General features: G+C 41.9%; 2 protein-coding genes across 2 annotated transcripts; both read left to right on the plus strand.

Moving 5' to 3' along the window:
• Positions 1-230: 230 nt before the first annotated feature.
• On the plus strand, positions 231-14,740 carry LOC134079011 (zinc-binding protein A33-like). The gene is made up of 8 exons (XM_062535175.1): positions 231-886; positions 1,009-1,104; positions 1,734-1,964; positions 2,205-2,227; positions 2,313-2,431; positions 4,208-4,678; positions 14,453-14,484; positions 14,639-14,740. The coding sequence occupies exons 1-8, from the start codon at positions 488-490 to the stop codon at positions 14,738-14,740; spliced, it is 1,473 nt and encodes a 490-aa protein (XP_062391159.1). The 5' UTR covers positions 231-487.
• A 381-nt stretch (positions 14,741-15,121) lies between these two features.
• On the plus strand, positions 15,122-27,668 carry LOC134079012 (zinc-binding protein A33-like). The gene is made up of 6 exons (XM_062535177.1): positions 15,122-15,734; positions 15,856-15,951; positions 18,898-19,128; positions 22,848-22,876; positions 22,964-23,082; positions 26,440-27,668. Exons 1-6 carry the CDS (start codon positions 15,336-15,338, stop codon positions 26,973-26,975), a joined length of 1,410 nt encoding a protein of 469 aa, XP_062391161.1. The 5' UTR covers positions 15,122-15,335; the 3' UTR covers positions 26,976-27,668.
• The last annotated feature ends 45 nt before the right edge of the window (positions 27,669-27,713 follow it).

Genomic DNA, 27,713 nt, shown 5'->3' on the forward strand with positions numbered 1-27,713 from the left:
TGTGTTCCTTTATTGATAGAGATGACTTAGAGGTAGAAATTAAGGGCCATTAAAAATCATCCAACCTGTGAGTAAGCTATAACGTGAAATGTCAAGATATTAACTGTCAATCATCAGAACAGGATTGTCCTGTTTTACTCCCTCTGGCAAAACTGGCCAATCAGAATTCGCTTCAGGCAAAGTCCCTCCCTCTGACTCACCTTAACCTTGTTCAACAAGGAAGTGGGGAACTGAGGCAGACGGACTGGCAAACTGTTTATTTCTGTGAACTCTGAACAGGTACAAGAGTACTGGATACTTTTATATCTAACAAACTAAATACATGTCTCAAATGCATGTAGACGGACATGACAGCCTTGTGGATTTACAATTCCTTGCTGTAAGTTACAGCCTGTAACTGAGTAACAGACAGGATTCTCAAGTTATTTGAAAGTGAAAGCAAGTTGTGTAAACGGCTAGTCAGTAAGTATTCAGTATACAGTCAACTATGGCATCAAAATCATTTTCCGAAGAGGACTTCTCCTGTCCTGTGTGCTGTGACATCTTCAAGGACCCTGTGCTGCTGAAATGTAGTCACAGCTTCTGTAAAGTCTGTCTGCAGCAGTTCTGGGACACTAAAGGATCCAGAGAATGTCCAGTCTGCAGGAGGAAATCATCAATGGATCCTCCTCTTAACCTCCACTTAAGGAACCTGTGTGAGACGTTCTTACAGGAGAGAAGTCAGAGAGCTTCAGCAGGGTCTGAGGTGCTCTGCAGTCTGCACAGTGAGAAACTCAAGCTCTTCTGTCTGGAGGATAAACAGCCTGTGTGTATGGTGTGTCGAGACTCCAAAAAGCACAGTGGCCACAAATTTCACCCCGTTGATGAAGCAGCCCTTGACCGAAAGGTAAAATGTGTTTCCTCTTGACCATGATATGAGATTTAATCACCTGATTAATTGGAGATTAATGAACAACTGGTGTCAGAAAATATGATGCCGTATTCACTGAAGTCTGTTGTTTATTCCAGGAGGAGCTCAAGATCAAACTGCAGCCCTTACAAAAGAAACTGAAGACCTTTGAGAAGACTAAAGTCACCTGCGATCAAACAGCAATGCACATCAAGGTGAGTGGGGGCACATTTTATGTAACATCTGTAGAGAATGTGAATCATGATGTACCTGTCATCTAATTCTTTGTGATGTGTTGGTTTTTACATACTACTGTAGCTGTCATTTTATCATTTGATGTATGAAATCAGTAGATATGTGAATCACCTGTCATTTCTAAATATTCTTAAAGGTACTGCGTGATTTTTCACTATTCATGTCGGAATTGATTTTTGTCATTTACAGTCCTCATATATTCCTCAAATTCATGTTGACGGCTGAAACAAATTAATTTGAGTTGTAACAAAATAGTGTGGTATCAAATATGCCACCACACTGCTGTATCTTGTGTCTTGTGCACAGCTGAAGCACTCTGTTTATGGTGCTTGTCCTGGAACACAGTTGAACTGGCTACACCAGACACAAGAGCACTGCTTACGTTAGAAAGAGTTAGACCAGTCAACTAAAAATTATGCTTATGCTCCATGAATAGAGCACTTCTGTTTTGCACATATAGACCCCACCTGTCACATGTTTGTTACTCTGCACTTTTGATGCTACTCTACTGTGTGCCAGTCTGACTGAAGTAGTGTTTGCTGTGCTTATTCTCTTTCTAAATGAGTAATCATGAACTGATATTATCCAGACTCAGGCCCTAAACACAGAGAGGCAAATCAAGGAGGAGTTTGAGAAGCTTCATCAGTTTCTACAAGATGAAGAGGCAGCCAGGATAGCTGCACTGAGGGAGGAAGAGGAGCAGAAGAGTCAGATGATGAAGGAGAAGATTGAGAAGATGAGCAGAGAGATCTCATCTCTTTCAGCCACAATCAGAGCTGTAGAAGAGCAGATGGGAGCTGATGACATCATATTCCTGCAGGTAAGAACCATCCTGTCTGTAACACAATGGTGACCAAGTGAATGAGAACAATGCGGGACAGAGAAGCACTAATGGATGTGTGTGTGTGTGTGTGTGTGTGTGTGTGTGTGTGTGTGTGTGTGTGTTGTGCGGTTGTATTACACATTCCCTTGTTTGCTTAAATGTTATGAGAGCAGAGAAAAGTACAATATCAAAGAAGAATGTAGAGTTTAATACTTTCCACCCTTTATTTTTCTCCAGAACTACAAGAGCACAGCTGAAAGGTGAGTGATCTGCCTCCTGTCTCTCTCTTCTCTGTGGTTCTGAACCCAAACCCACAGCAGCACTGACTCCTGAATGTTATTCCAGAGCCCAGTGCACACTGCAGGATCCAGAGAGGGTTTCAGGAGCTCTGATCAATGTGGCAAAGCACCTGGGCAACCTGAAGTTCAGAGTCTGGGAGAAGATGCAGGAGACTGTTCAGTACAGTGAGTGCACACATTTCTTTCCATAACTGCATTTGCTGCAGATTGTTCAGTACAGTAAGTCAAACACACACACACACACACACACACACACACACACACACACATACACACAAATACACGTGTGTGTGTGTGTGTGTGTGTGTGTGTGTGTGTGTGTGTGTGTGTTTGTGAGTGGTTGTGTGTGTATGTGTGTGTCTCCGTGTGTTTCACTTACTGTACTGAACAATGTGAAGGAAAAAGTGAGACAGAAAGTAACAGAGAGAGGTCTTTGATCAGATTATTGCCATTTAGAGACCCAAGATTGTTGAACATAGTGAAAGTGCACACAAACTCACACACCCAATCACATCACACACACACACACACACACACACACACACACACACACACTCGCGCACACAGAGACTCAAGCTCACGCTCACTGCTGTGACTGGATCCCATCACTGCACACTGAGGATCTGACCATGTGAGATGTGGTGGTGATGAGGTGCTGCAGCTTCCTGAGAGGTTGGGTTTACTAAAGCCCCTTTTCCATTAAAAAATTATTTAGCTTGAAAACGATGCGCATCGTAAAGTTAGTGCGACACATTTGATGAAAAATTATTTATATCGCTCTAACATTGGTTTTGTCATGATAAGTTAATTTGGTCGCCAGAGGTGGATTAAGGAGAGTTAAATCGATATACGTAAATGTGATGGAAAAGGTTTGGAGCGATATAAGTTACTGTGACGCCTGCTCAGAATGTTCACAAAGTTAGCGCTAAAATTTGAACTTTTGTCTTGAGCATACAAAGGCGTTCACCTCACAATAGTGTACCATTTGCTACCTTTGATGAATTCACTAGAAGTGTTCCATTCGCTACAACTGCTGATGGAAAACCATCTAGCGCAATAGAAAAATTGGCAAAAACACATCATTTTGATTTGCTGAATCGTTCTGTTGAATGGAAAACCGTTTTGGTGCCTCTTCAATGACTCAAGATGATAAGGGCTTATGTCAGTGTCCTGGGCTCTGAGGACTTTATCTCAGGGACTCACTGCTGGGATGTGGAGGTTGGAGAGAACACACAGTGGAATGTGTGTGTGATGACCATGTCTGGCCTTGGCCTCCATGAATGGACTGTGGTGTGTGTGTGTGTGTGTGTGTGTGTTTGTATGTGTGTGTGTGTGTGTGTATGTGTTATAAATGTCCTGTCCTTCATATGAGGCGTTGAACAGAGGTCCTGACGCACTGTGGTCATTAGAAATTCTGTGACACTTATCGTAAAGAAAAGTGTAATTGTCTCCTTCATTCAGTCCCCTCATCACCTCCAGTGTAATTGTCTCCTCCATGCACTCCCTCTCTCCACCTCAGGCTGGTGTGTGGTGAGTGTTCTGGTGCATAATGGCTGCTGTGCATCACATTGGGTGCTACACATTGGTGGTGCTTAGTGTGGTTCCCTCTTCACAGTGAAGTGCTTTGGGTGCCTTGATGAAGCTTGTGTAGTCGTTATAAAGGTGGTGCATATAGAGCACATGCTACACACACACACACACACACACACACACACACACACACACACACACACACACATGATTTAGTCACTGGAGTGAAGTGGTCATGTGTATGAAGAGTTGAGGGCTGCCACAGAACAATGATTCTAGTTCATTGAATTATGTATGTCTTTGGGCATGTGTGCATTTGTGTGTGTGTGTGTGTGTGTGTGTGTATGTATGGGAGGGTTGTGTGTGTGTGTGTGTGTGTTCTCTTTTCACTGATCTCGTTTCTCTCTGCAGCTCCTGTAACTCTGGACCCCAACACTGCAAAACCCATTCTCATCCTGTCTGAGGATCTGACCAGTGTGAGACGTGGTGATGAGGAGCAGCAGCTTCCTGATAACCCAGAGAGATTTGATGAGTATGCCAGTGTCCTGGGCTCTGAGGGCTTTAACTCAGGGACTCACTGCTGGGATGTGGAGGTTGGAGAGAACACACGGTGGAATGTGGGTGTGATGACGGAGTCTCTCCAGAGAAAGGGAGAATACACCTCTATGAGTGGACGGTGGGATGTGTGGTATAAAGACGGTAAATATGGAGCACGTGCTCCACCACGGCTCTACACTCTCCTCACAGTGCAGCAGAAACTCCAGAGGATCAGAGTGCAGCTGGACTGGGACAGAGGAAAGCTGTCATTCTCTGACCCTGATAATAACACACACCTACACACTTTCACACACACTTTTGCTGAGAGAGTGTTTCCATACTTAAAGGAATACGCCACCCAAAAATGAAATTAAGCTAGTCTCGGTCACCCCCAGAGTTAGAACAGTGAAAAAAACCCGGTTAAAATCCGTCCGGGCATTCTCCTGCTTTGGGAGCAGCGATGTTAGCTTTAGCTTAGAACAGTTGCTGTAGATGAAGGGTGTCAGTGAGCACGTCCTCCAAAAAGTGACCGAGACGTCTACATTTTTTTCTAAATATATCTTGGGAGCCGTGTGTTCAAAACGAGTACAAATCATAATGCAAAATCAAACGAGACTATTACCTGGGCAGATCTTTACTTGGAACTATTTTCAGCCTCATCGCCGACGAAGCACCGCTAGCTAGGCGCAAAGTTCTCACGTAGCAGTCTTGTAAACTCCCAACTAGATTCGACTGGAACTTCACAAGTGGTGCTACGTGAGAACTTTGCGCCTAGCTAGCGGTGCTTCGTCGGCGATGAGGCTGAAAATAGTTCCAAGTAAAGATCTGCCCAGGTAATAGTCTCGTTCGATTTTGCACTATGATTTGTACTCGTTTTGAACACACGGCTCCCAAGATATATTTAGAAAAAAATGTAGACGTCTCGGTCACTTTTTGGAGGACGTGCTCACTGACACCCTTCATCTACAGCAACTGTTCTAAGCTAAAGCTAACATCGCTGCTCCCAAAGCAGGAGAATGCCCGCACGGATTTTAACCGGGTTTTTTTCACTGTTCTAACTCTGGGGGTGACCGAGACTAGCTTAATTTCATTTTTGGGTGGCGTATTCCTTTAAATACTGTCCTTCCTCTGAGGATCTTACCAGTAAAGACTGCAGTTACTGTCGAGCAGCTCAGGTAGAGTCCAAGTGCTGCTGGATGTAGATATTGACTTGAATGGGATTTCCCAACGTTACCGGTCATTATTTCTTGATAGATGACCGCTCCCAAGGTATAATGGCCGCTGCCCATGGCAACGGGTTCACTCCGCTAGTTGTTGCGGAAGCCACGAAACAGTAGCCAAGTCATTGCTAAAGACCTGCTAAAGACACATTGAGATGAGTTTCTTTTCTCGTTTTGGCAAGTAGCCGTATAATAATCGCGATAATGTATAGAACGCCGGTCATTATAGGAAACTAGAATGCATTTCCCGGTGGGAAGTGCGAAGTGTGCTTGCTCAGACGCGCCGCGACAGCGCCCGGCAGGAGACGCGACCGCTCGTCCTCAGGTCAAAGCGCCAAAGTTTGGCCAAGACGCGAAGCTGCTTCGAGTTTGGCGGCGTTGCCCTCGATTGCCGAATTCTTACACTGACGTGAAGGGTTGCCTAGGTTCATCAGTGGTATGTCCCAGAGCACCTCCAATGTAAAAATGTGGATGTCATCCCAAAGACATAAAGAGATACCGTATGAGACAAAATGCATTTTTGCTAATTGCGACGCCCCCTAGTGGCCAAATTGCACCAAATTTACTGAGGTTACTTTGGATGGTGTCCAAAATCATCCCACCAAATATGGTCTTGACACCTCAAAGCGTTTCCGAGATTTGACCTCACTTCCTGTTTGGAGGCTTCGCCATCGAATTTCATTGGCTGCCATGGGCGAACGCTTTGATGTATGGAAATGAAATGTACACCTCTAAGGTCTGTAGACCTTGTGTTATTGAATTATGTTATTGAATTATGTATGAGTTGTTCACGAGTAGCCAGCATGAAACACGTAACCACTGAAAGACGGAAGGAGCCTAAGGAACTAGGCATGTTTCTGGAACAAATACGAGTAATGTTAGGAGTATTGCGGGAACATCTGCTGTTTACTCACTGTTGAGTAAGTTGCAATGTGTTATAGCCTCAAATTGATGGTAGAATAAACAGGACGAATCACCTGTTCAAATGGTGTAATAGGATGAAATTTGGTGTTGATATGTCAAAGCAACCAGGCTGTTACTGGTTAACGTTTCTGAATATGAAATCGATTTTGGATTGGTTGCATGTGATAAAAGCTATGCCATTTCCTGTCCAGACAGCATTCATATTCAGAAATACTGTACACCGGCAACAAGGCACACACACACAGACACACACACATACATACACCTCTTTCAAACAGAAGCATCAGTCCGTTACATCTGCCTCTTGTCCACAAACTGCATGTTGCTTAGTTGACCCACAACGGCAACAGCAACGAAGACTTTCACACAAACACACACACACAACACCCCCTCAAACCCAAATATCTGTGTGTTACGTCTGCCTCTTGTCCACAAACTGCATGTTGCACAGTTCACCTACATCTACCCACAATTCTTTGATTTATAAATAATCCCTGCATTAAAAAACTGCAATGTGTCAAATCTTAATATATTTATATATATATATATATATATATATGTATACTGTATGGGCAATTCCATGCAAAACTGTCAAGTCCATAACCCCACACAGCGTCAAACTATGATGTGGATGATGATTTCTTAAAAGTTTACCATTTCGCTCTTCTTGTTTGTACAACATATTCAATGATATTGTTAACTTAATCATTTGCATTATATAAATGTAACCTATTTTTCCACCCGTATGTCTCAACATATACTGGAGTCACATTCATAAACATAAACAGGATCCTAGGTTCTCAATTTGCTGGACTCACTTTCTACCATAAAGTTAAAGAATAGTAATAACAGAAGAAAAGGTAAGAAGATGTTGATGGCGTGATTAACTAGTGTGGTGCCTCCACTGAAGAATTTCTATACCACTGCCCTGATGGAAATATGTAAATCCTCAGAAATGTCAAGTGACTACAGTTACTTCTACCTGCTTTGATATATCATTTCATAAAAAAAAAATTGGCCATAATAATTATATTGCAATTATATCAATTCAAGTTTTCTTTGCAGCACAAACAACAATAGGCTACAGTTTACTTTACTTCAGGGCGTAATGTTAACAACTTCGTTAACATTAAGTTTGCTTGTTTGTTGTTCTGTATTGACAGCAGACGGCAGAATGCAGGTGCACGCAATGGATATGCTTTTAAAGAGAGTGCATTCGCTTCCACATGAACCTCGGAATGTGCTGCACCAGAACAAAGACACTGAATGCTATGCTTTCTATCGTGCGTGTGGCTAATTTTTCAGATTTGCTTGCTAAATTTAAAAAAGCCACACAATTTAACAGAGTCGCTCATTCTAGCCTGCAAATGGTTAAAGTGATGCTAGGGCCAAATGCTGCATAAGAAATGGAAAAACTCCACTGACCAGTTGGCCTTGCCAGTTGATCGCTAACGTGAGATACGTGGATGATGAGATTTCAGATCATTTTATTTGGCAAAGAACTGGACAATGCTACCGGAGATGAGATGTTCAGGGTAACAGAATTGTTGCCTGCTTTACAAATCATGAGCGTACAGGGGAGCTACATCCGGTGCAGAACTGAAGTGTTGAATTAGCTTCCACTATTAAAGTAGCTATAACAGATGTGGGAGATGGACCAGTCATCTAAAATGAATTGTACGCGTCACGAACGGAACGCTTCAGTTACGCGTCCAGTATAGCTTTCCAGTTAAGTTAGCAGGGATATGCGTAGTTTGCACTGACGGGGCAGCATCGATGACAGGTCAAGTCAAGCTTCATTACGAAAGCCAAGCAGAAAAATCCTGCCATGGTAGCGACACATTGAGTGTCGGAAAACTCTTAACTGTAAAAAAAAAATATATGCCCCCGACCTTGCTTTGAATCAAGTCGTAAAAATAGTTAATTATAGCCTATGTTAAGTCACGTCCCCTTCAAACACAATTACCCTATCCTCTGCAATGAAATGGGTATCCAAAATGTCACATATGTTAAAGGCCGTATTGCAAGGTTTGCATTATTAAACAAATTTGCATTAGGTACTACTCATCTAAACTGTTATCCATTGTAGGCCTATTTGATGTTGCAATGATTTGAGGTTTGCAATGATTCTTCTTTCCCCCTCAATGTACTCTATTGCGTCATGTTGGGGACCACTGAACAAGCCCCCTTGAGATTGACATGAGAGAGGAGTAAAGAGAAACGGGCAAGACACGGTTCAGCAGTAAAAAGTGCAGATTATAGATAGATACATAGATATATACAGATATCCTAGATAGATACAGTATATAGACATATAGATATATATCACGTCACATTTTGCTGGTTGGGGGTGGCCTGACCAGCGATCACGCAGTCCACCACTGCAGTTTACATGGAATAGCACTGCCTTGCCTAGCCTACCACACGCACCTGCCATACACAGCTTACTTTCTCCCTGTCTTGGTAAGCCATACCCTGACGGTGTCAATGACAATCAATCAGGAGGAGTAGTTATTGAAAATAATCACGCTTTAGACATGACCAGCCTACTTGGCAGCAGCTTGCAACAGGGGGATTCATAGGTGGCACATAGACCATACAGCTAGCATGAATGCAAATATTTTTAGATCTTCTGACTAAGTTTACTGTACTTATTCAAACGACATCAGCACCACTGCCACTGGATATAAAGCAAACATTGACTTTCACTTGGTGCTTCATTGACTGTAAAAAAGTGTAATAATATTATCTATGCACTGCCTGATGTAGACTAGCTTGACTTGCTAGCTCGATGAGTTGCGAAATGATATCAGCAACACGTACTCGTTCCATATTAAACTTAGGCTACAGTTAACATAGTTTGGCTTTCCAGGCTACTTGGACCATGCATTTAATTACCTTTCACTGCCTTCACGTCTGCCAGGCTCCAAACTGTCTTCATAACAGCAGTTGCAATTCAGTATAAACAGCCTCGGTAAAGTTAAAACCAACTAGCGATGCTAGTCGCGATTAGCATTTGAACTGCAGTTAGGTAACCTACCCTCATAACTAGACGGCTTCCCAGGCTACTTGGACCATGCATTTCATTACCTTTCACCGCCTTCACGTCTGCCAGGCTCCAAACTGTCTTCATAACAGCAGTTGCAATTCAGTATAAACAGCCTCGGTAAAGTTAAAACCAACTAGCGATGCTAGTCGCGATTAGCATTTGAACTGCAGTTAGCTAACCTACCCTCATAACTAGACCTCTCAAATTCCGAAAAATGCATTAAAATAACATTGGACTACGTTGTTATTTTTGTTAAACCTTAGGGTGGCTATGATATAAATGGTGTAACGAAATTTGAAGTGTAAATATACAAACTTTATGAAAGTGTAAGCCACAACCTTTTCCTACAGGAATACATGGAAAACATAACCCCATAACCTCCATAAGGAGACCTCCCCAAATTCAGAAACATTTATTAAATTGAAATGGACAACGACGTTATCTTTGGTAAACTCTTAGGTGGCTATGATATAAATTGTGACGAAATTCGAAGTCTAAACACACTTACTGTTGAAAGTGTAACTGCGATTTCCATAGGACTACATTCTAATTAAAATCCTCGTTGCCTCACGCACACCACTCTACTTCCGGTATTTCGCCTGCTTTGTGGGGGTGTCATATGATCCTCTGAGTGAAATACCCAGAATGCTCAGGTCAATACAAATGATCCAAAACACACCGTCACTGAGAAACATCGTGTGATTGTCTACTATATATAACAACTGAACACACATTATAATTAACAGCGAGTAAGTCCATACTTGTCCCTCGGGACCATGGCATCTCTAAGAATTACCCTGTCTCAAGGTGAGACAACGATGCGGACAAGCCTAGAATTACACCATTGGTGTACAGCTGCAGACCACCCCTGTCAGTCAAATGAGGATTGAATAATAATATCGGGTTTGACATCGTGATGTTGTTGAACTGTATGCGTCAGACTTGGAGCAATGCTGTGCTGTGGCGTACACATCAGTACCTTTTACAAGAATGGCAATAAATAGATTTTTTTTTTTTTAAATATCAACATTGTATCTTAAATCACTCTGAAATGTCCTTTTGGCATGACCTAAAGCAATTTAAGATGAGCTATTCCGATTAATAGTATACATTCACCAACACTCACGTTTTTGCTAATTATAGAGCCATCGACAGACCAAATAACACCAAATTTATTGGGGGTGCTTTGAATGGGGTCTCAAGTCATCCCACCAAATATGGCTTTCATACGTCACAGCATATCCAAGATAGGCGCACTTCCTGTTTGGCGGCTTCGCTCACTGAATTTAATTGGTTATCACAGGCGAACGCTTGGACGTATGAAGACGAAATCAAGGCGGTTGATCCACCTTGGTCTGTAGATCACGCGTGCCAAGTTTCATGACGATCGGATAAACTATGCGGCCAGGGTAGCTTTACTTTGACTTTGAACAAAATTCAAAATGGCGGAAAATCCATCATGGCGGAAAATTACATCACATGGTGCGTTGGAATCAGCTGAGTCAGAGGATTCCAATGGTATAAGTTTTATCAATATCGGCCATACGGATCAAAAGTTACGGGCATGAACATGTTTTCCATCTTTGACCAGTTGGTGGCGCTAGAGCGTGAGAGTGGCGAGCATGAAACCTGGTGGTGTCAATCAGGGTAGTCTCCTCTATCAGCATACCAAATTTCATGACTTTATGTCTTACGGTTTGGGCTACAGGTGGAAAAATGTGTGGGCATCAGCGCTCAAAAGTCGCTTTTCCATTCATTCCTATGGGGAAAAATCGACCGGAAAAACTGGAATAACGGGAGAACGACAAGGCGTATCGAAAAGCTTTATACAAGCCACCATCCTCGCATCAGGACGCACGCGTGAGAAGTGGAACGGCGTCTCTAGCTCCAAATCCCTAGGACAAGATAGGGAGACAAAAATGTTCTGCAAGATAAATAAATTTGATAATAATAATAATAGGAAGAACAATAGTGTGCTTTTGCAAGCACACTAATTATTATACGGCTCTTCACAATGCAAGTAGAACGCCCCATTGACTTGAATGAGATTTCCCAACGTTCTACCGGTCATTATTTCTTGATAGAGGACCTCTGAAAAAAATAATGACCGCTGTCAATGGCAATAGTCACGTTCTATCTGTGTGGCGAACTATTTCTTTTGTTAGCGGAAGCCACGAAACGGTAGCTAAGTCATTGCTAAAGACACATTGTGGTACGTTTCTTCTCGTTTTGGCAAGTAGCCGTATAATAAGCGGGATAATGTATAGAACGCCGGTCATTATCGGAAAACAATTCCCTTCAGGACGAAGCAAAAGTTCAGTTCATCCTGTCGGGAATTATTTTCCGATAATGACCGGCGTTCTATACACTATCCCTTTCTTAATTGTATAGTTGTATAGCCATTGCATAGTAGTTGTTTGTACTTTCACCTTTCACCTTTTCATCTTTATCTTTCATCTATTTTCATTGAAAGCAGTCTGTTATTCTGTATGGAATGTGAGTGGTGGTGTATCAGTGCAGCACTGATCCTCCACAGATACATGGATGGATGGGTGTGTGGGGTATAATGGTGCACGTGCAGCATACAGAGCACACACTCCTCCTCATGCCTCCACTCTCCTCACAGTGCAGCAGAAACTCCAGAGGATCAGAGTGCAGCTGGACTGGGACAGAGGAAAGCTGACATTCTCTGACCCTGATAATAACACACACATACATACACTCTCACATCACAAATTATCAGCCAAAGGACGGGGGGGGGGGGGGGGATAGATTTGTCTTTTAATCTATCCTCACTTCCTTCCTTCCTCATAGTACCCCAGCTCATTCCCACTGATCTATAAAAAACACTGGATAGATTATTCCATTGCCGCCCCCTTTATCTAGATCAGTGGGAATGAGGACCGAGGAAGGAAGGGAGGATAGATAAAAAGACAAATGAGAAGGGCTGTATGCGGTTTTGTGTACATTTTGTTAACCCTTAGATGCATAGGCTACCAATACATACACTCTTCCATGAGTGGGGTCAAAAATGACCCCAATTAGAATGCATGCGTTTTTTGCTGTAAACTCAAATAATGTCTTTCATTTTGGTTAAAGATGATGATTTTTATCATATATTTGTCAAAATAATAATTATTTCATGTTGGACATATTGATGTATAACTTTTTTTAACATTTTATTACAAAACAGCTTTTAGAAAGGCAAAAAAAGGTAAACATCCTAAAATGATCTCAACATAGGTGAATAGGGTAAAATGTTTAACTTAGAGATATCTTCATGAAGAGAGATGAGAAGAGAGATGAGAAAAAAACGTATTGCAAGTTTTCTATATTTATGTTTAAATATGCTAATTAGGTCATGTCTAATTAAATATGCGCTAATTTGCATATATGTTTTGATGCAAAGAATCTGACCATTGGAAAAAGCCAGGTTGAAAATTATTTTTTTGTAGTGTTAATATATCAAATAAAAAAACATTTACAGAGGTGCTTATGAATATCTTCTTTTGTTATCCAGTAAATCAGATAATACTGCCAATTGGCTTAAAAAATGGATTTTCTCCCTATAAAAAGTCATACAAATCAGGCTAAGAACGCTATATCAACAAATCCCTCTGTAAATATCGCTTGATGAATTCTGCTTCACAATGATAGGAAGAGCGGACATCGAACATCGAGCGGAGCGACGTCGCTATGAATGCTTGGCCGCCACATTATATGATGATACTTAGATTTATGTTGTTGTGTAAAAATAGCCTTCAGGATGGTGAGACTGCTGACATGAGATGTGATAATGAACAGTAAATGTATACCTGACTGCCACAGTTGATGAAAATCAAAAGATCCTAGGGTTAACTTTTGAAATTCCATAGAAAATGCTTGGGGTCATTTTTGACCCCACGTATGCGGAACAGTGGTACTGATACAAAACATGAAACTACTTTAAAAATATAACAATTAGACACAAATCCAAATGGCCTCATGTCAAAGACAACCTATTTGAGGAATACATGGAAGGTTACATTAAAAAAAAATAAAATTAAGAAGATACCGCAAGAAAACAACCTCTGGGGTCATTTTTGACCCCACTTATGCATCTGGCAAGCTCCCCCTAGAGTTGCGGAGTATTTGTTATTTACAACTGAGAGCCTGACCGAGGTCGACTTTCTCTTTTCCTCTTCTTTCTTTCTTCACTCTCTCTGTTCTCTCCACTGCCCGGCTCTGCCATCATTCACGTCTGCTTCTTATAACTTGTTGATGTGTGTGACGTCTTGCAATTCATGATTCTTACAAGATCTTTTGGTAGCATTGCCAGCATCACTGGTCCTGACAGCAGCAGGCCCTCCTGCTTTGCTAGCAGCATGATTCGCTCTATTACGAGTTTGTTTCCCATCAAACTGACTTTGATGCTGTCATATCAACAATCACTTCCAACAAGCAGGAAAAGCACTCAAGGTTGTTGTGTCAAGTTAGTGTTGATGATCATGAAGTGATGATTACATTACAGCCCAAATCACGTCTACATCCTCTCGTACTGTATGTGCTTATTAACAGTGTTTGTTCAGCAGGCTATTTCTGAAATGACCAGATTCAAATATGGAGCCATGGTTAACTGGACAGCGGTCCTGTATATCAGTCACATAGCATAGCACAAGATAGCATTTATTCTACTATTGGACAAGTCATTGCTCCCCCTGCTGGGCAGATCAAGTCATTTGTATTGAACAGCAGCACCATTATAAGCAGGTAGTAAAGTGTGCAGTCAAATAAAACCCCATAGAGGTCCTGAGATGGAGGGCTGGCAGGGGTAGTGATGAGAGGGAGAGAAGGCAGAGGAGAGGAGGAGCAGACCAGCACGTTCTGTTGATGTAGTTTGTTCAGTCTGTCTTGTGTACCTGGCCAACTGAAAGATTCCTCCCTCAGCTCTGCTGCACAGTGAAGACCCTTATCAGAAGGTCAGGAGGTTTCATGATGTCCTCACCTGCTCCTGATGATGCTGGAACAGTGAAGACTCCTTGGGATGTTTGCCGCTGGGTGAGATATCATCTGAGTCTGTAGAGCAGTTGGTCCACTCCTCAACAGGCTGACAGTCACTGTGTCCACCTCCAGATAGCCACAAGGGGGCAGCAGAGTGCTGCACTCTACAGCAGTCCTCCTGCAGAGATGCACTTCTGTCCCATCATCCTCCTGCCATGTGGACCTTCACAATGATGTGTCCCCATCTTGAGAACACTCTGTACAACAAGGCAATTGTGGGGATTCCTTTTTATCTTAATGCAAAAATAAAATAATAAGAGGCTACATTTTAGGCTTCACTTTGTACTTTCTCTAGATAACCAACTGCTGTGTTCCTTTAATGATAGAGATGACTTAGAGAAGTAGAAATTAAGGGCCATTAAAAATCATCGCACCTGTGAGTAAGCTATAACGTGAAATGTCAATATATTAACTGTCAAACATCAGAACAGGATTGTCCTGTTTTACTCCCTCTGGCAAAACTGGCCAATCAGAATTCTCTTCAACCAAATTCCCTCCTTCTGACTCATCTCAACCTTGTTGATCAAGGAAATAAGGAACTGAGGAAGACAGACTGGCACACTGATTTTCCCGTACGCTCTGAACAGGTACAAGGGTACTGGATACTTCTATATTCTAACAAACTAGTACATGTCTCAAATGCATGTAGACGGACATGACAGCCTTGTGGATTTACAATTAATTGCTAAAACTGACTGAGGATTTTCAAGCTAATTTGAAAGTGAAAGCAAGTTGTGAAAACAGCTATTTGTTTAGAAAAGTGTCTACTATGGCATCTAAATCCTTTTCTGAAGACGACTTCACCTGTCCTGTGTGCTGTGATGTCTTCAAGGACCCTGTGCTGCTGAAATGTAGTCACAGTATCTGTAAAGTCTGTCTGCAGAAGTTCTGGGAAACTAAAGGCTCCAGAGAATGTCCAGTCTGCAGGAGGAGGTCATCCATGGAACCTCCTCTTAACCTCCACTTAAGGAACCTGTGTGAGACGTTCTTACAGGATAGAAGTCAGAGAGCTTCAGCAGGGTCTGAGGTGCTCTGCAGTCTGCACAGTGAGAAACTCAAGCTCTTCTGTCTGGAGGATAAACAGCCTGTGTGTATGGTGTGTAGAGACTCCAAAAAGCACACTGGCCACAGATTTCACCCTGTTGATGAAGCAGCCCTTGACCGTAAGGTAAGGTATTTCTCCTCTTGACCATGATATGAGATTTAATCACCTGATTAATTGGAGATTAATGAACAACTGGTGTAAGAAAGATGATGCCGTATTCACTGAAGTCTGTTATTTATTCCAGGAGGAGCTCAAGATCAAACTGCAGCCCCTACAGCAGAAACTGAAGACCTTTGAGGAGACTAAAGTCACCTGTGATCAAACAGCAGATCACATCAAGGTGAGTGCCCAGATAGCAATTTCCTTTGGGCCGGATCCGCATGAAAGCCTTTAGATCCGTATGTAGCGGACCTACGGTATCTGACTGTGGGCCAGATGTGGCCCACACACAATAAGCGGACCCGAATTGCAGATCCGTACAACACAGAATAAGCGGACCCGTGTCACACACAATAAACGGAACCATATTGCAGATCCGTACCACACACAAGAAGCGGACCCGTACCACACACAAGAGGCGGACCTGTATTGCAGATCCGTACAACACAGAATAAGAGGACCCGTGCCACACACACACAATAAAAGGACCCGTATTGCAGATCCATACCACACACAAGAAGCAGACCTGTACCACACACAAGAGGCAGACCCGTATTCATGGGTTAAATCAGGTCCCTTTGCACAGGTGTATCAATCACCATGCAGTCTGCATTGATAATCAAGGTGCTTCATTTTATACACCTGTGGAAAGGGACCTGATGAAACCCATGAATTGCAGATCCGTATACCACACACCAGAGCGGTAGATAAAACAGAGTGGCGACACTCCCATAGACCTCCGTAGGAAAAAATGGCAGTGCTTTTTCCAGGCTATTTCCTCGTTATGGGACTTTTGGAACTATTTACAGCCAATCTCTTGGTCAGTAGTTAATGAGCTAATTTATTACACCTTCCAGCATCTAGAAGTACATCCCACCCTCCTGGAATTCAGCCATTCAGCGCAGGTTTTTTGGAACTTTTGATCGCGTGGCGGCTACATCAAAGCGTGTCGCAACTCTCTCTGCTCTCTCTATGGCTCTGCCACACACAAGAAGCAGACCCGTACCACACACAATAAGCGGACCCATATTGCAGATCCGTACCACACACAAGAAGCGGACCTGTACGGGTTCGCTTACTGTGTGTGGTACGGATCTGCAATACAGTTCCGCCTCTTATGTGTGGTACGGGTCCGCTTATAGGGCTCGGGATCATGACGTGAAAACTTTGCGGGCACAGCACAGCTAATACTATATTTCTGCTTCTTGTCTTCTGCATCTGAATGAATGGACATCACGTTCAGTGCGCTACCAACATGGCGGCAATATTCCTGGAATGCAAGTCGTGTGCCCGAGCCCTATTGTGTGTGGTACGGATCTGCAATGCGGTTCCGCCTCTTATGTGTGGTACGGGTCCACTTCTTGTGTGTGGTACGGATCTGCAATGCAGGTCCCATATCACATATGACTTTAAGCAGACATTCACAACATCCCCAACTGGTCACCACTATAAAAAACTTTGCAGAAGAATTAAGGATGCTTATCACAATTTTATGACTTTATAAACCTCATGGTTTAGATATAAAATATAACCTAGACATTCTCTGATAACTTTAATTATATTTTGTGTAGGCCTACTTTGTTTGCTTGTTTGTTTGCTTTGTTTGCTTCCCAGCATGCATTGCAAATATTAGTTTTGAATTTTTAAACCATAGACTGTATATATACAGTCTATGTTTGAAACAATGTGGTTGGGACATTTTAGCTTATAGGCTAACCTACTCCACTGATGTTTTGAACAACAACATTACCAGATATGACCATTGACTTAGTAATTTATTAGGGGGGAAATACACCGTAGTCGTGAAAGTATTAGACCTAACCGGGTATAAATATCCAGCTAACTTAACTATCTATTAATCATCTGGACGTAATCATCAATCTCCAAGCCGCTTCCATAGGTAAGATAAATAAATGTGTGAAATGATATACTAGACGGAAATGCAAATCATTACTGCATACCAATTACTGCTTAACAATGTTGACAGCTGTTTCACTCACATACACAGTATCCTAACGCCACACACTTCGTGACAGATTGACTTGGATACTACATCGCGCTAATGCCAAACGGTGAACAGGTAGTTGGGTGAAATTCGAATTTTCCGTCGCAGTGACAAAATACGTTTTTTAAAATGCTCTGAATCATCGCCGGGACGTTATCTTGTTTGTTGGGAGCAGTCTTAGCCCTTATTGCCACCAGATCAGTTAAACGGATCCAAAACAATTTTGGACCGATGTGCGTTTGGATGCCGGATCAGGTCCACTATTCAGATCCATGCCGGATGTCGTGGTAGGTGTGTTTTGCTATCTGGGACGGACCTGGACGAGTGCAAGTTCATATCTACCGCAAATCCGTCAAACAGATCCAAAACAATTTTGGACCGATGTGCGTTTGGACGCCGGATCAGGTCCATTATAAAGATCCGTGCCGAATGTTGTGGTACATGTGGCCCAGTTCCGTCCCAGTGCAGTTTTGCTATCTGGGTGGGGACACATGTTATGTAACATCTGTAGAGAATGTGAATCATGATGTACCTGTCATCTCATTCTTTGTGATGTGTTGGTTTTTACATGCTAGCTGTAATTATATAATTTGATGTAGGCTATGAAATCAGCCGGTATGTGAATCACTATACAGTACATACCTGTGATTTCAAAATATTCTTAAAGGTACTGTGTCATTTTTCACTATGATGTCTGAATTGATTTGTGTCATTTACAATCCTCATATATTCCTCAAATTCATGTGAACGGCTGAAACAAAATACTTTGAGTTGGAACAAAATAGTTTGGTATCAAATATGCCACCACACTCTTGTATCTTCTGTCTTGTGTACAGTTGAAGCACTCTGTTCATGGTGCTTGTCCTGAATCACATTTGAACTGGCTACACCAGACACAAGAGCACTGCTTATGTTAGAAAGAGTTAGACCAGCCAACTATAAATTATGTTTATGCTCCATGAACAAAACAGTTCTGTTGTGCACCTGATACAGACCCCACCTGTCATCATGTCCGTTACTCCGCACTTTTGATGCTACTCTACTGTGTGTCAGTCTGACTGAAGTAGTGTTTGGCGCTTATTCTCTTTTCTAAATGAGTAAACATGACTTGATATTATCCAGACTCAGGCCCTAAACACAGAGAGGCAAATTAAGGAGGAGTTTGAGAAGCTTCATCAGTTTCTACGAGATGAAGAGGCAGCCAGGATAGCTGCACTGAGGGAGGAAGAGGAGCAGAAGAGTCAGATGATGAAGGAGAAGATTGAGAAGATGAGCAGAGAGATCTCATCTCTTTCAGATACAATCAGAGCCATAGAAGAGAAGATGGGAGCTGATGACATCACATTCCTGCAGGTAAGAAACTCCACTGTCTGTAAAGGCCAGTTCAAACCGAAGATTCGCGACTAGGGTTGCCAACTCTGAGAAAATAAAATACGGAACAAAAATACCAAAAACTTGAGGCCCGGTTATAGCAGACTTTGGGGTCATAGGGCCCACCTACACGTACCTCCACCCCACATCAAATCATCATTATGATTATCATTGTCACAATTATTATTATACTTTATTGTATGCACTTTCACTTCAAAGCAGTCAATACTGTGCTAAAAGTGGTTAAAGTGCTAGTTTATGATATGCACATCAGAGGCCTCCTTTACTAATGTAAGATATTTTTACAATAGTTCATTGCTTTTGCATGATTGCATGAGAAATACTCCTGAAAACAACAGCATATGGGTGCTATTGTTTTGGGATGTTTCCCTTATGCAATCATAGCCTACACTGGTAGGCAAATGGAGAAAAAACGTATATCCTATGCCTTATAATGAAATTTCATTTGAATGCCTGAATGTAAAGATCCAGGAAACATAATACCAACTTTTGTTTATGGTAAACGGCCCAGCATAAATAAATTATAATAGGCGTAAATAACTTATCTGGAGATCTTTAAATGAAACACTAATCTTTTGACCATGTTATATTCAAATTTGCCTAAACAATACTCAATGCTAAACAATGTAGCCTATTGTAGCCTACAGTCTCTGTTCTGTTTCTATGGAAGTGGCAAGAATCCACGTTGTTAAATGTCGTTAATTAATGAAATAGCCTTCCAACACGTTGAAGCAGAGCTTTGCCAACAACGTTATTGTGTAGTTTCAGTTTCTGTCGCGCAAACGTGCAAACGCATGCAATGAACGCTCATACCACCACTTAATTGTATGACTCTATGTTTAATCGCATCGAATTAGCAAGCATTTCCTCCTGATTGCAGAACACGTTTGTTTTATTTTCTGTCGGGCCGCGGTTGCATGATCAATTGCGCAGCTAATTATCAGGGGAAGCACCGGACCTCACTCCATGCCTCGCAGACCAGCAAGCTCCACGTTGCGTCAGGGAGTTTTTTAGGCTTTTTTTGTGTGTAGCCTATGTTTTTAATTGTAGTATGTGTGCATTGAGCACTGAGCAGTTTCTCAAAAATACGGAACAAACAGCGTTCTGTATTAGTTCAATACGGAACAAGACTTTTAGGTGTCAAATACGGGACGATTCCGTATTATACGGAACGGTTGGCAACCCTATTCGCGACGGTCTGAGACGGTTGAGGAGAGCAGTTGCAGCGGTGTGAATCAAAAGTTGCTAGCAGTTGCAAGCAGTTTCAAGCCGTTCGCTAAACATTCAACATGTTGCAGAGTTTTAGAACACTTTTGCGCGGAGCTATTGTGACGCTGGCTGAAAACGTCTATCTTGTCCTTACGCCTAGACTGTTGTTATGGTAACACTGTTGCCATTTTAATGTAGCTGCAGTGGTCTGAACGCCCCAGTTTTGGAACACATTGTTGCAGAAAGTTGCTGGTTTTTAGAATGTTGCAGCTCGTCTCGTCGCGGATCTTATATTTGAACTGGCCTTACGGTTTGGACACATATGCACTACATATGTGTCGGAAGGTGTCGCACGTCTTCCCCTCGTTTGTCGTGAGTGGGCGTTTCGTTTGAATTGTCAGTTAACAGTTCATAAGCAGTTCGTTTTAACTTGTCTAAAGTGTTTCTCACAAATATACACCATTTTAGGCGTGTATTTAACAGCATACGAAAATATTAATAGCCTACACAAACTATGCAAGCCATTTTGAAATATTGTTTTATTTAAACTACTCAATGCAATCTCAAATCCTCACCAGAAACACCAACAGTCAATGTATTTCTCCAAATCCAAGTTTCGTTTATTTTATGGACAACTAGCTGGTCGTGGAAGAGTTCGTTTAAACATGAATTTGACTTGTATATGGAACCAAGTTTCACGGGCACTGTTGTACTACAACGACGAATCTACTACCTCGTGCTTTCATTGGACAGACGGCTCGCGTTCAACGGACTCATTTGCATAGAGCTGGGGATCGGCCAGCTTTTCTGTCGCGCGACAGGTTTTCAAATGCAGCGCTGCCTTCCCGGAATGCTTTGCGGGTCCGTTAAAGTCGCTTGACGTCACCCATAGGGAAATAGCGGGTTGCGACACGACAAAGTGAAGTGCCGGAAAGATCTGTCCGTACCGTTATGGGTGTTAACTCCAAACATGCTTATTCTGCCTCTTTCTGTCCCTCTCTGAACTCCCACATCCTCAACAACAGACCACTGATTATCAAAGTGCAGACGCCACCGTATCATGGAAAGTCCTCAACAGTTTCCTGCACACACTGAAGGCCCTCAGTTATATCAGCAGATGGAGACAGCTATAGCCCTTATTGTACAGGGCATCTGTTTTGTATAACTAGTCCAGTTTATTTTTGAGGTATCATATCTGTGGACTGGTACAGTCTCAATCTCAACTGAATGTTCATTGGTGTCTTGCCTCAATCTCAATTGTGTTCACTGGTATAAGTGACGCTGTCTTGATGGTGAGAGTCAATCATCTCGCATTCAGGAGAAGATAGTTCCTCCCACATCATTGAACAAATGTGGCGATCACCTGCCTGTATTGTACAATGTAGATCATCCCCCTTTACTACTCAGCTGATAATGTCTGTGTCATGGGAGAAGTGCTGGAGGTGACAGGTGTTTGAGTTGTGTCTGGACAGAGTGAAGAGAAAACCTCAGTGCTGCAGACCACCTCATCAGACTCAGTCACAAAGTGTCACATGCTGCGGTCTGGTAGTGAGTTAGACTGTAGCCGTGTTCAAGTTCAACTCCAAATGACCTTTTGCAGCAACGAGAGCTGCCGGTGGCAGCAGGGGAGGGGATACAAACGCTGCTATGAAGTTGTACACTCTCTACTTCCTGTAGTGTAGACTTGGCTAGACTTGACCATGTGACGAATCACGAGGCACGGACCCGCACGGACCCTTGTGGATATGAGGAGGTATCTAAACACCTGCACATACGTCAGGGATGTAAAAGCCAATTAGGGCAAAGACCTGACGTCATGAAGGCAGGGTCTAGGCTCCGCTGCTCTCCGCAGTACCTCCAGAGCGGCTGCTCTGCTGCTCCGCAGCTGCCTGGTCACGCCTTGCTCCCGCGATAAGTTGAGGCCATGTGATACCGACTGCCGAGTCGAAAACACACCCATCTAGACCATCGTGGACAGATTTTTAACCACGTGCATCTTGTGCTGCGCAGTTTTTGTGCTGCGCAGCCATCTTGAACTCGCCTTGTGTTCCATGCAGTCAGGTGGCAGTTCCACCTCCAGCTCTTTCCACCTTCTTCCTTAACAGTGCTGGATTGTACTGAAAGATTTCAAACAGTCTCTCACATTAGGATGTTTTATTAGCCACATACAGTATTCAATATGAGCATTCCAGTTATTTCTGCCATATTTGCCTCACAGATTAACTGTATTTGCCATATACATTTATTTATTGTTTATGATATGACATGTCTGTGTTTAATTGATATTTATTACTGAGTGTGTTGCTGGAGAGTGTGTGTGTGTGTGTGTGTGTGTGCGTGTGTGTGTGTGTGTGTGTGTGTGTGCTGTTTGGTTGTATTGCATATTCCCTTGTTTGCTTAAATGTGATAAGAGCAGAGCAAAGTACAATATCAAAGAAGAATGTAGAGTTTAATGCTTTCCATCCTTTGTTTTCCAGAACTACAAGAGCACAGTGGAAAGGTGAGTGATCTGCCTCCTGTCTCTCTCTCTTCTCTGTGGTTCTGAACCCAAACCCACAGCAGCACTGACTCCTGAATGTTATTCCAGAGCCCAGTGCACACTGCAGGATCCAGAGAGGGTTTCAGGAGCTCTGATCAATGTGGCAAAGCACCTGGGCAACCTGAAGTTCAGAGTCTGGAAGAAGATACAGGAGACTGTTCAGTACAGTGAGTGAAACACAAACACACAGTGTGTGTGTGTGTGTGTGTGTGTGTGTGCGTGTGTGCGTGTGTGCGTGTGTGCGTGCGTGCGTGCGTGCATGCGTGCGTGCGTGCATGCGTGTGTGTGTCAGTCTTGTGCAAAATTCAGAATTGAATTGAGAATGACTCCTAAATTTCAATTCAATTCTTGAGTTTGAATTGAATTTGAATTGAGGTCAAATACAGGATGCAGAACTACAATCCGAATTTGAATTAAGGGAAGTAGCATTGAAATTCAATGAAATTCAAATCAATTCATATACATAATTTACTGCAAATTCTTACTTTAAGTGTTCAACTTTACACTATCTTAAATCAAGCACATCTTTTTTGTCTCAAATATGCATGACATCAAATAAGCTGGTTAACAAGCTGGTCAACCAGCAAACCACCTTTAGCTGGTCAGGCTGTTTTTTTCAGCAGGGATCTTAAAATGAGGTAAATATTTTTACTGTAAAATGAGATCTTTTACATCTCTGTCTCAAATTCTCATCAAAATAAAGCTTGTTTTAAGATTCAGTAACAAGAAAATTTGACTTAATTTAAGATTGAAGATATCATCTTAAAAACAGCAGTTTATACTTATATTTATATTTAAGTTATTCAAAGCCTGTAACAACTTTAAATGTACATAATCTAGACCTGTCATAAGCTGTGGCACTGTGGCGCAACAGGTTACAGCATTAGTACTTGTCCAGGTACCCACGGGGATCCGGTTGGAATCTCACCTGCGGTCATATCTAGGGTTGCAAAATTCTGGGAATTTTCAAAGTTGGAAACTTTCCATGGGAATAAACTGGAAATTTTGTATTTGGCAAGTTAGTATATAACAGAGACCTTAATGTAGTTGGAAAAAAAACCATCTTTCAGCTTAATGTTAGTTAAAACAACCTGATTTAATGCAAATTCAGTTGAATCTCTACCCTGCACACACGTCAATTACATGCACACAACAATCAACAGGCTACTAGACATATAAGAAACCTAATTTTCCCGTTGAAAACGTCATTCCAAACGTCGGAATAACTGGTGGGAAACTGGGGGAAGTTTGCGAACATAGTCGCCCATTTCTTGGCGTGTCATCACTGTTGTCCTCATGCAAATGGGAGAACGCAATTTTGCATAAGCTCTAATGGGATGGTTAATAATCATATGGTCATATTACTGGTCTGATTTAGCTTGGCGCTTTTAAAATAATCACAATCTGTGAGGTTTGGGGTCATACATGCAGTGTTGGGAAGGTTACTTTAGAAATGTAATGTGTTACAGTTACAAGTTACTCTGTTTAAAATGTAATAGTAGTGTAACTATTTGAATTACTTTTTCTGAGTAACGTAACTAATTACTTTTGATTACTTTTTGATTACTTTTCCGATTTTTGAATGATATATTCCCAAATCCATGCGAAGATTTCGGCCTTGGTCTACAGGCTGCCGAGCAGTTCTGTACAAGCGCACAAGGCAAAAGGGCATTCAATACATGAATTAGCATCACATTTTTGTGAGGATAATATAATGATAAACACGTTTACAGGCAGGCATGTAGGCCTACGCTGATGGCGCTGTAGACGTGATAGAGCCTATCAGAAGGTCCCGTATCAAACTATGGCTGTGGAGGGAAACAGTTCTTTTTACATACAATATTATTTGCAAAGTTTTGCTGACAATATTGAGATGTAATTCAAATTGTAATTTTGAAAAAATTCAAAAGTATCTGTAATTGAATTACATCGTTTTCTACAGTAACTGTAATATATTACTGTTACATTTATTTTGTAATTTAATTACGTAACTTAATTACATGTAATGAGTTACTCCCCAAAACTGCATACATGTATGTAATGTCGGTATTTTTGGCCAACCGAGGATTAAAATAAATTCATTAAACATTTTTGTAACAAGTTGAGTTCAGTCAGTGTTCACGGCAGTCTTGGCTAGCTAATGTAAGCTGCTAGTAAAAAACTAAATTCCCGGAAATTCCCGTAATTCCATAAAAGTTTCCACTATTGAATATTTCCAAAATTCCCCAGCTTAACTTCCCATGGGAAATTTCCAGAAAGTTTCCGGAAATTTACCGGAAATTTTCCGCCCCTTTGCAACCCTAGTCATATCCCAATCCCTCCCCAATTTGCCTCCTGTCTATCTTCACTGTCCTATCTGAATAAAGGCAAAAAGTCCAGAAAATATACCTGCAAAAAAAGGAATATAATCTGAGGCTATTTAAGTAACCTCATTTAACAACTAGCATTTTATGCTTATATTAAGTAGCCTATATTTTACTTATTTTGGGGATGTAAAAATTATATTTATAAGTAATCTGATCTTAAAACCAGCAATTTCAGCGTATGTTAAGTTTCCAAATACCTCTGTAGACATGCTTATTTCTCGATTTTTTTATTTATCTTAATTCACAAAATCTTGTCAAGTGAAATTATCTTGCTGCATGGACAGAAAATTTCACTTGTTTTGAGTACCTTTTACCTGAGATTTAGTGTTTTAGGGTTTTAGACACCCTTTTTGCAGTGTTTAACAATTAAGTTTCTCAAAATATGTCAGATATGATCTCAACAAACACACAATTTATAATTGAAAACAGTAATCGATTACATTTCCAATGTAATTTTCCCTGAACTGAATGTACTGTATGTGAGATTCAACAAATTCTTCCTGTTATGTGACTGTGAATTTGTTTTGAATTGAATTCCACTTCCTGTCATTCCAATTAAAATTCAACTTCCTGTGGGGTGGGGACAATTCAATTCAAATTCCAACTCATGAATTGAATGGAGGCAAATTCTAAAATTCGGAATTGTGCACAAGCCTGGTGTGTGTGTGTGTGTGTGTGTGTGTGTGTGTGTGTGTGTGTGTGTGTTTGTGTGTGTGCAGGAGGGAACAACAAGACGAAAACACCAATAATGTCTCTCTATAAGCCGCTAGACTGCCTACACATCACTCCAGTACTGGCGGCCTTGCACTGACTTCCTGTTAGATTTAGAATCCAGTATAAAGTGCCATTTTCTGTTTTTAAATCACTACATCGACAGGCTCCAGGTTATATATCAAACATGCTTAGCTCTTACACTCCATCACGACCACTAGGGTATGAATCCCACGCATGCCTGGACACACCCCGTTCCCACACACAGAGGGGTGACTGTGCTTTCAGCATCTACAGTACATGTACTCTCACACACACACATGAATACAAAAGAACACACCCACATGCAGACACTTTTGTTTAGTCGTTAATGTGTGTGTGTGTGTGTGTGTGTGTGTGCGCGTTGTGTTCTCTTCTCACTCAGACCATTCTTGTTTCTCTCTGCAGCTCCTGTGACTCTGGATCCCAACACTGCAAAACCCACTCTCATCCTGTCTGAGGATCTGACCAGTGTGAGACGTGGTGATGAGGTGCAGCAGCTTCCTGATAACCCAGAGAGATTTGATTACTATGGCAGTGTCCTGGGCTCTGAGGGCTTTAACTCAGGGACTCACTGCTGGGATGTGGAGGTTGGAGAGAACACACTGTGGAGTGTGGGTGTGAAGGCAGAGTCATCCCAGAGGAAGGGTGAATATGATAATGATGTGAGTGGAGAGTGGAGTGTGGGGTATAGAGATGGTAAATATAGAGCATGGGCTCCACTACAGCCCTCCACTCTCCTCACAGTGCAGCAGAAACCCCAGAGGATCAGAGTGCAGCTGGACTGGGACAGAGGAAAGTTGTCATTCTCTGACCCTGATAATAACACACACCTACACACTCACAAACACACTTTCACTGAGAGAGTGTTTCCATACTTCAATGGAGATCCTCTGAAGATCTCTCCAGTGAAGGTCTCAGTTAGAGTAGAGCAGCCCAGTTAGAGCTGATACTGTCTCTGTGTGGACCAGAACTGATCAGCATGAGATGAATCAGTTAGAGGAGACTCTCTGACTTTTTTACATTCTCAGGTTTACACTGTGCATGTGATAATGTGCTTTCCATTCTATGGATATCACTGTATCAAATCGGTTTTAAAATTGATAAAGGTTCAGTAACGTGCAACAGGGTTGTGAGTGTTTCAGTTGACGCGTGTCTGCTGCAACAATCAGCTCCCATTGTAGTCAGTGCACTGACTACAATGGGAGCTGATTGTTACACCAGACACAATAGCAGCACATTCATTCATTAGTCTTCATCTATTAATGCTCTGCGTACAGAGTGCTTCAGTTACGTGTCCAGTGTAGCCTCCCTGTAAGTCAGTGAGTAGGCCTAGCTTCTGTTTCCATGGAAACAGTATGGCACAGAATAGTTATTGAACTACAACAGTTTCACATTAATTTCCTAATCATGGAGATCATTCAATTGTATTGTGTGTTTTTTATCTGATGATGTAATTAGATTGGGAACATCCAATGGGGGAGACGATTGTCATGATGATGTTTAACTAATGATATTGTTTTCTGCTATCAAAAGACTCTCTTGAAATGGCACATCTCAGGTTAACAAGTGTAAAAATGTGCAATTATAACCAAAGAACAATAAAAGCTTAAAAGAATAAACATCATTACGCCAAACATGTACTAATTTAAAATGTTTACAGTACAGATACTGTATACTTC

The sequence above is a fragment of the Sardina pilchardus genome, chromosome 4 (assembly GCF_963854185.1).
Source record: "Sardina pilchardus chromosome 4, fSarPil1.1, whole genome shotgun sequence".
NCBI lineage: Eukaryota > Metazoa > Chordata > Actinopteri > Clupeiformes > Clupeidae > Sardina > Sardina pilchardus.

Excerpts from the sequence above, each read along its gene's own strand:
- LOC134079011 (XM_062535175.1), top strand. The coding sequence starts at position 488 with ATGGCATCAAAATCATTTTCCGAAGAGGACTTCTCCTGTCCTGTGTGC. Across the intron at positions 887-1,008 it reads AAGCAGCCCTTGACCGAAAG|GAGGAGCTCAAGATCAAACT; the intron begins GTAAAATGTGTT and ends TGTTTATTCCAG. Across the intron at positions 14,485-14,638 it reads GTGAAGACCCTTATCAGAAG|ATAGCCACAAGGGGGCAGCA; the intron begins GTCAGGAGGTTT and ends GTCCACCTCCAG.
- LOC134079012 (XM_062535177.1), top strand. The coding sequence starts at position 15,336 with ATGGCATCTAAATCCTTTTCTGAAGACGACTTCACCTGTCCTGTGTGC. Across the intron at positions 15,952-18,897 it reads AAACAGCAGATCACATCAAG|ACTCAGGCCCTAAACACAGA; the intron begins GTGAGTGCCCAG and ends GATATTATCCAG. Across the intron at positions 23,083-26,439 it reads ACAGGAGACTGTTCAGTACA|CTCCTGTGACTCTGGATCCC; the intron begins GTGAGTGAAACA and ends TTCTCTCTGCAG.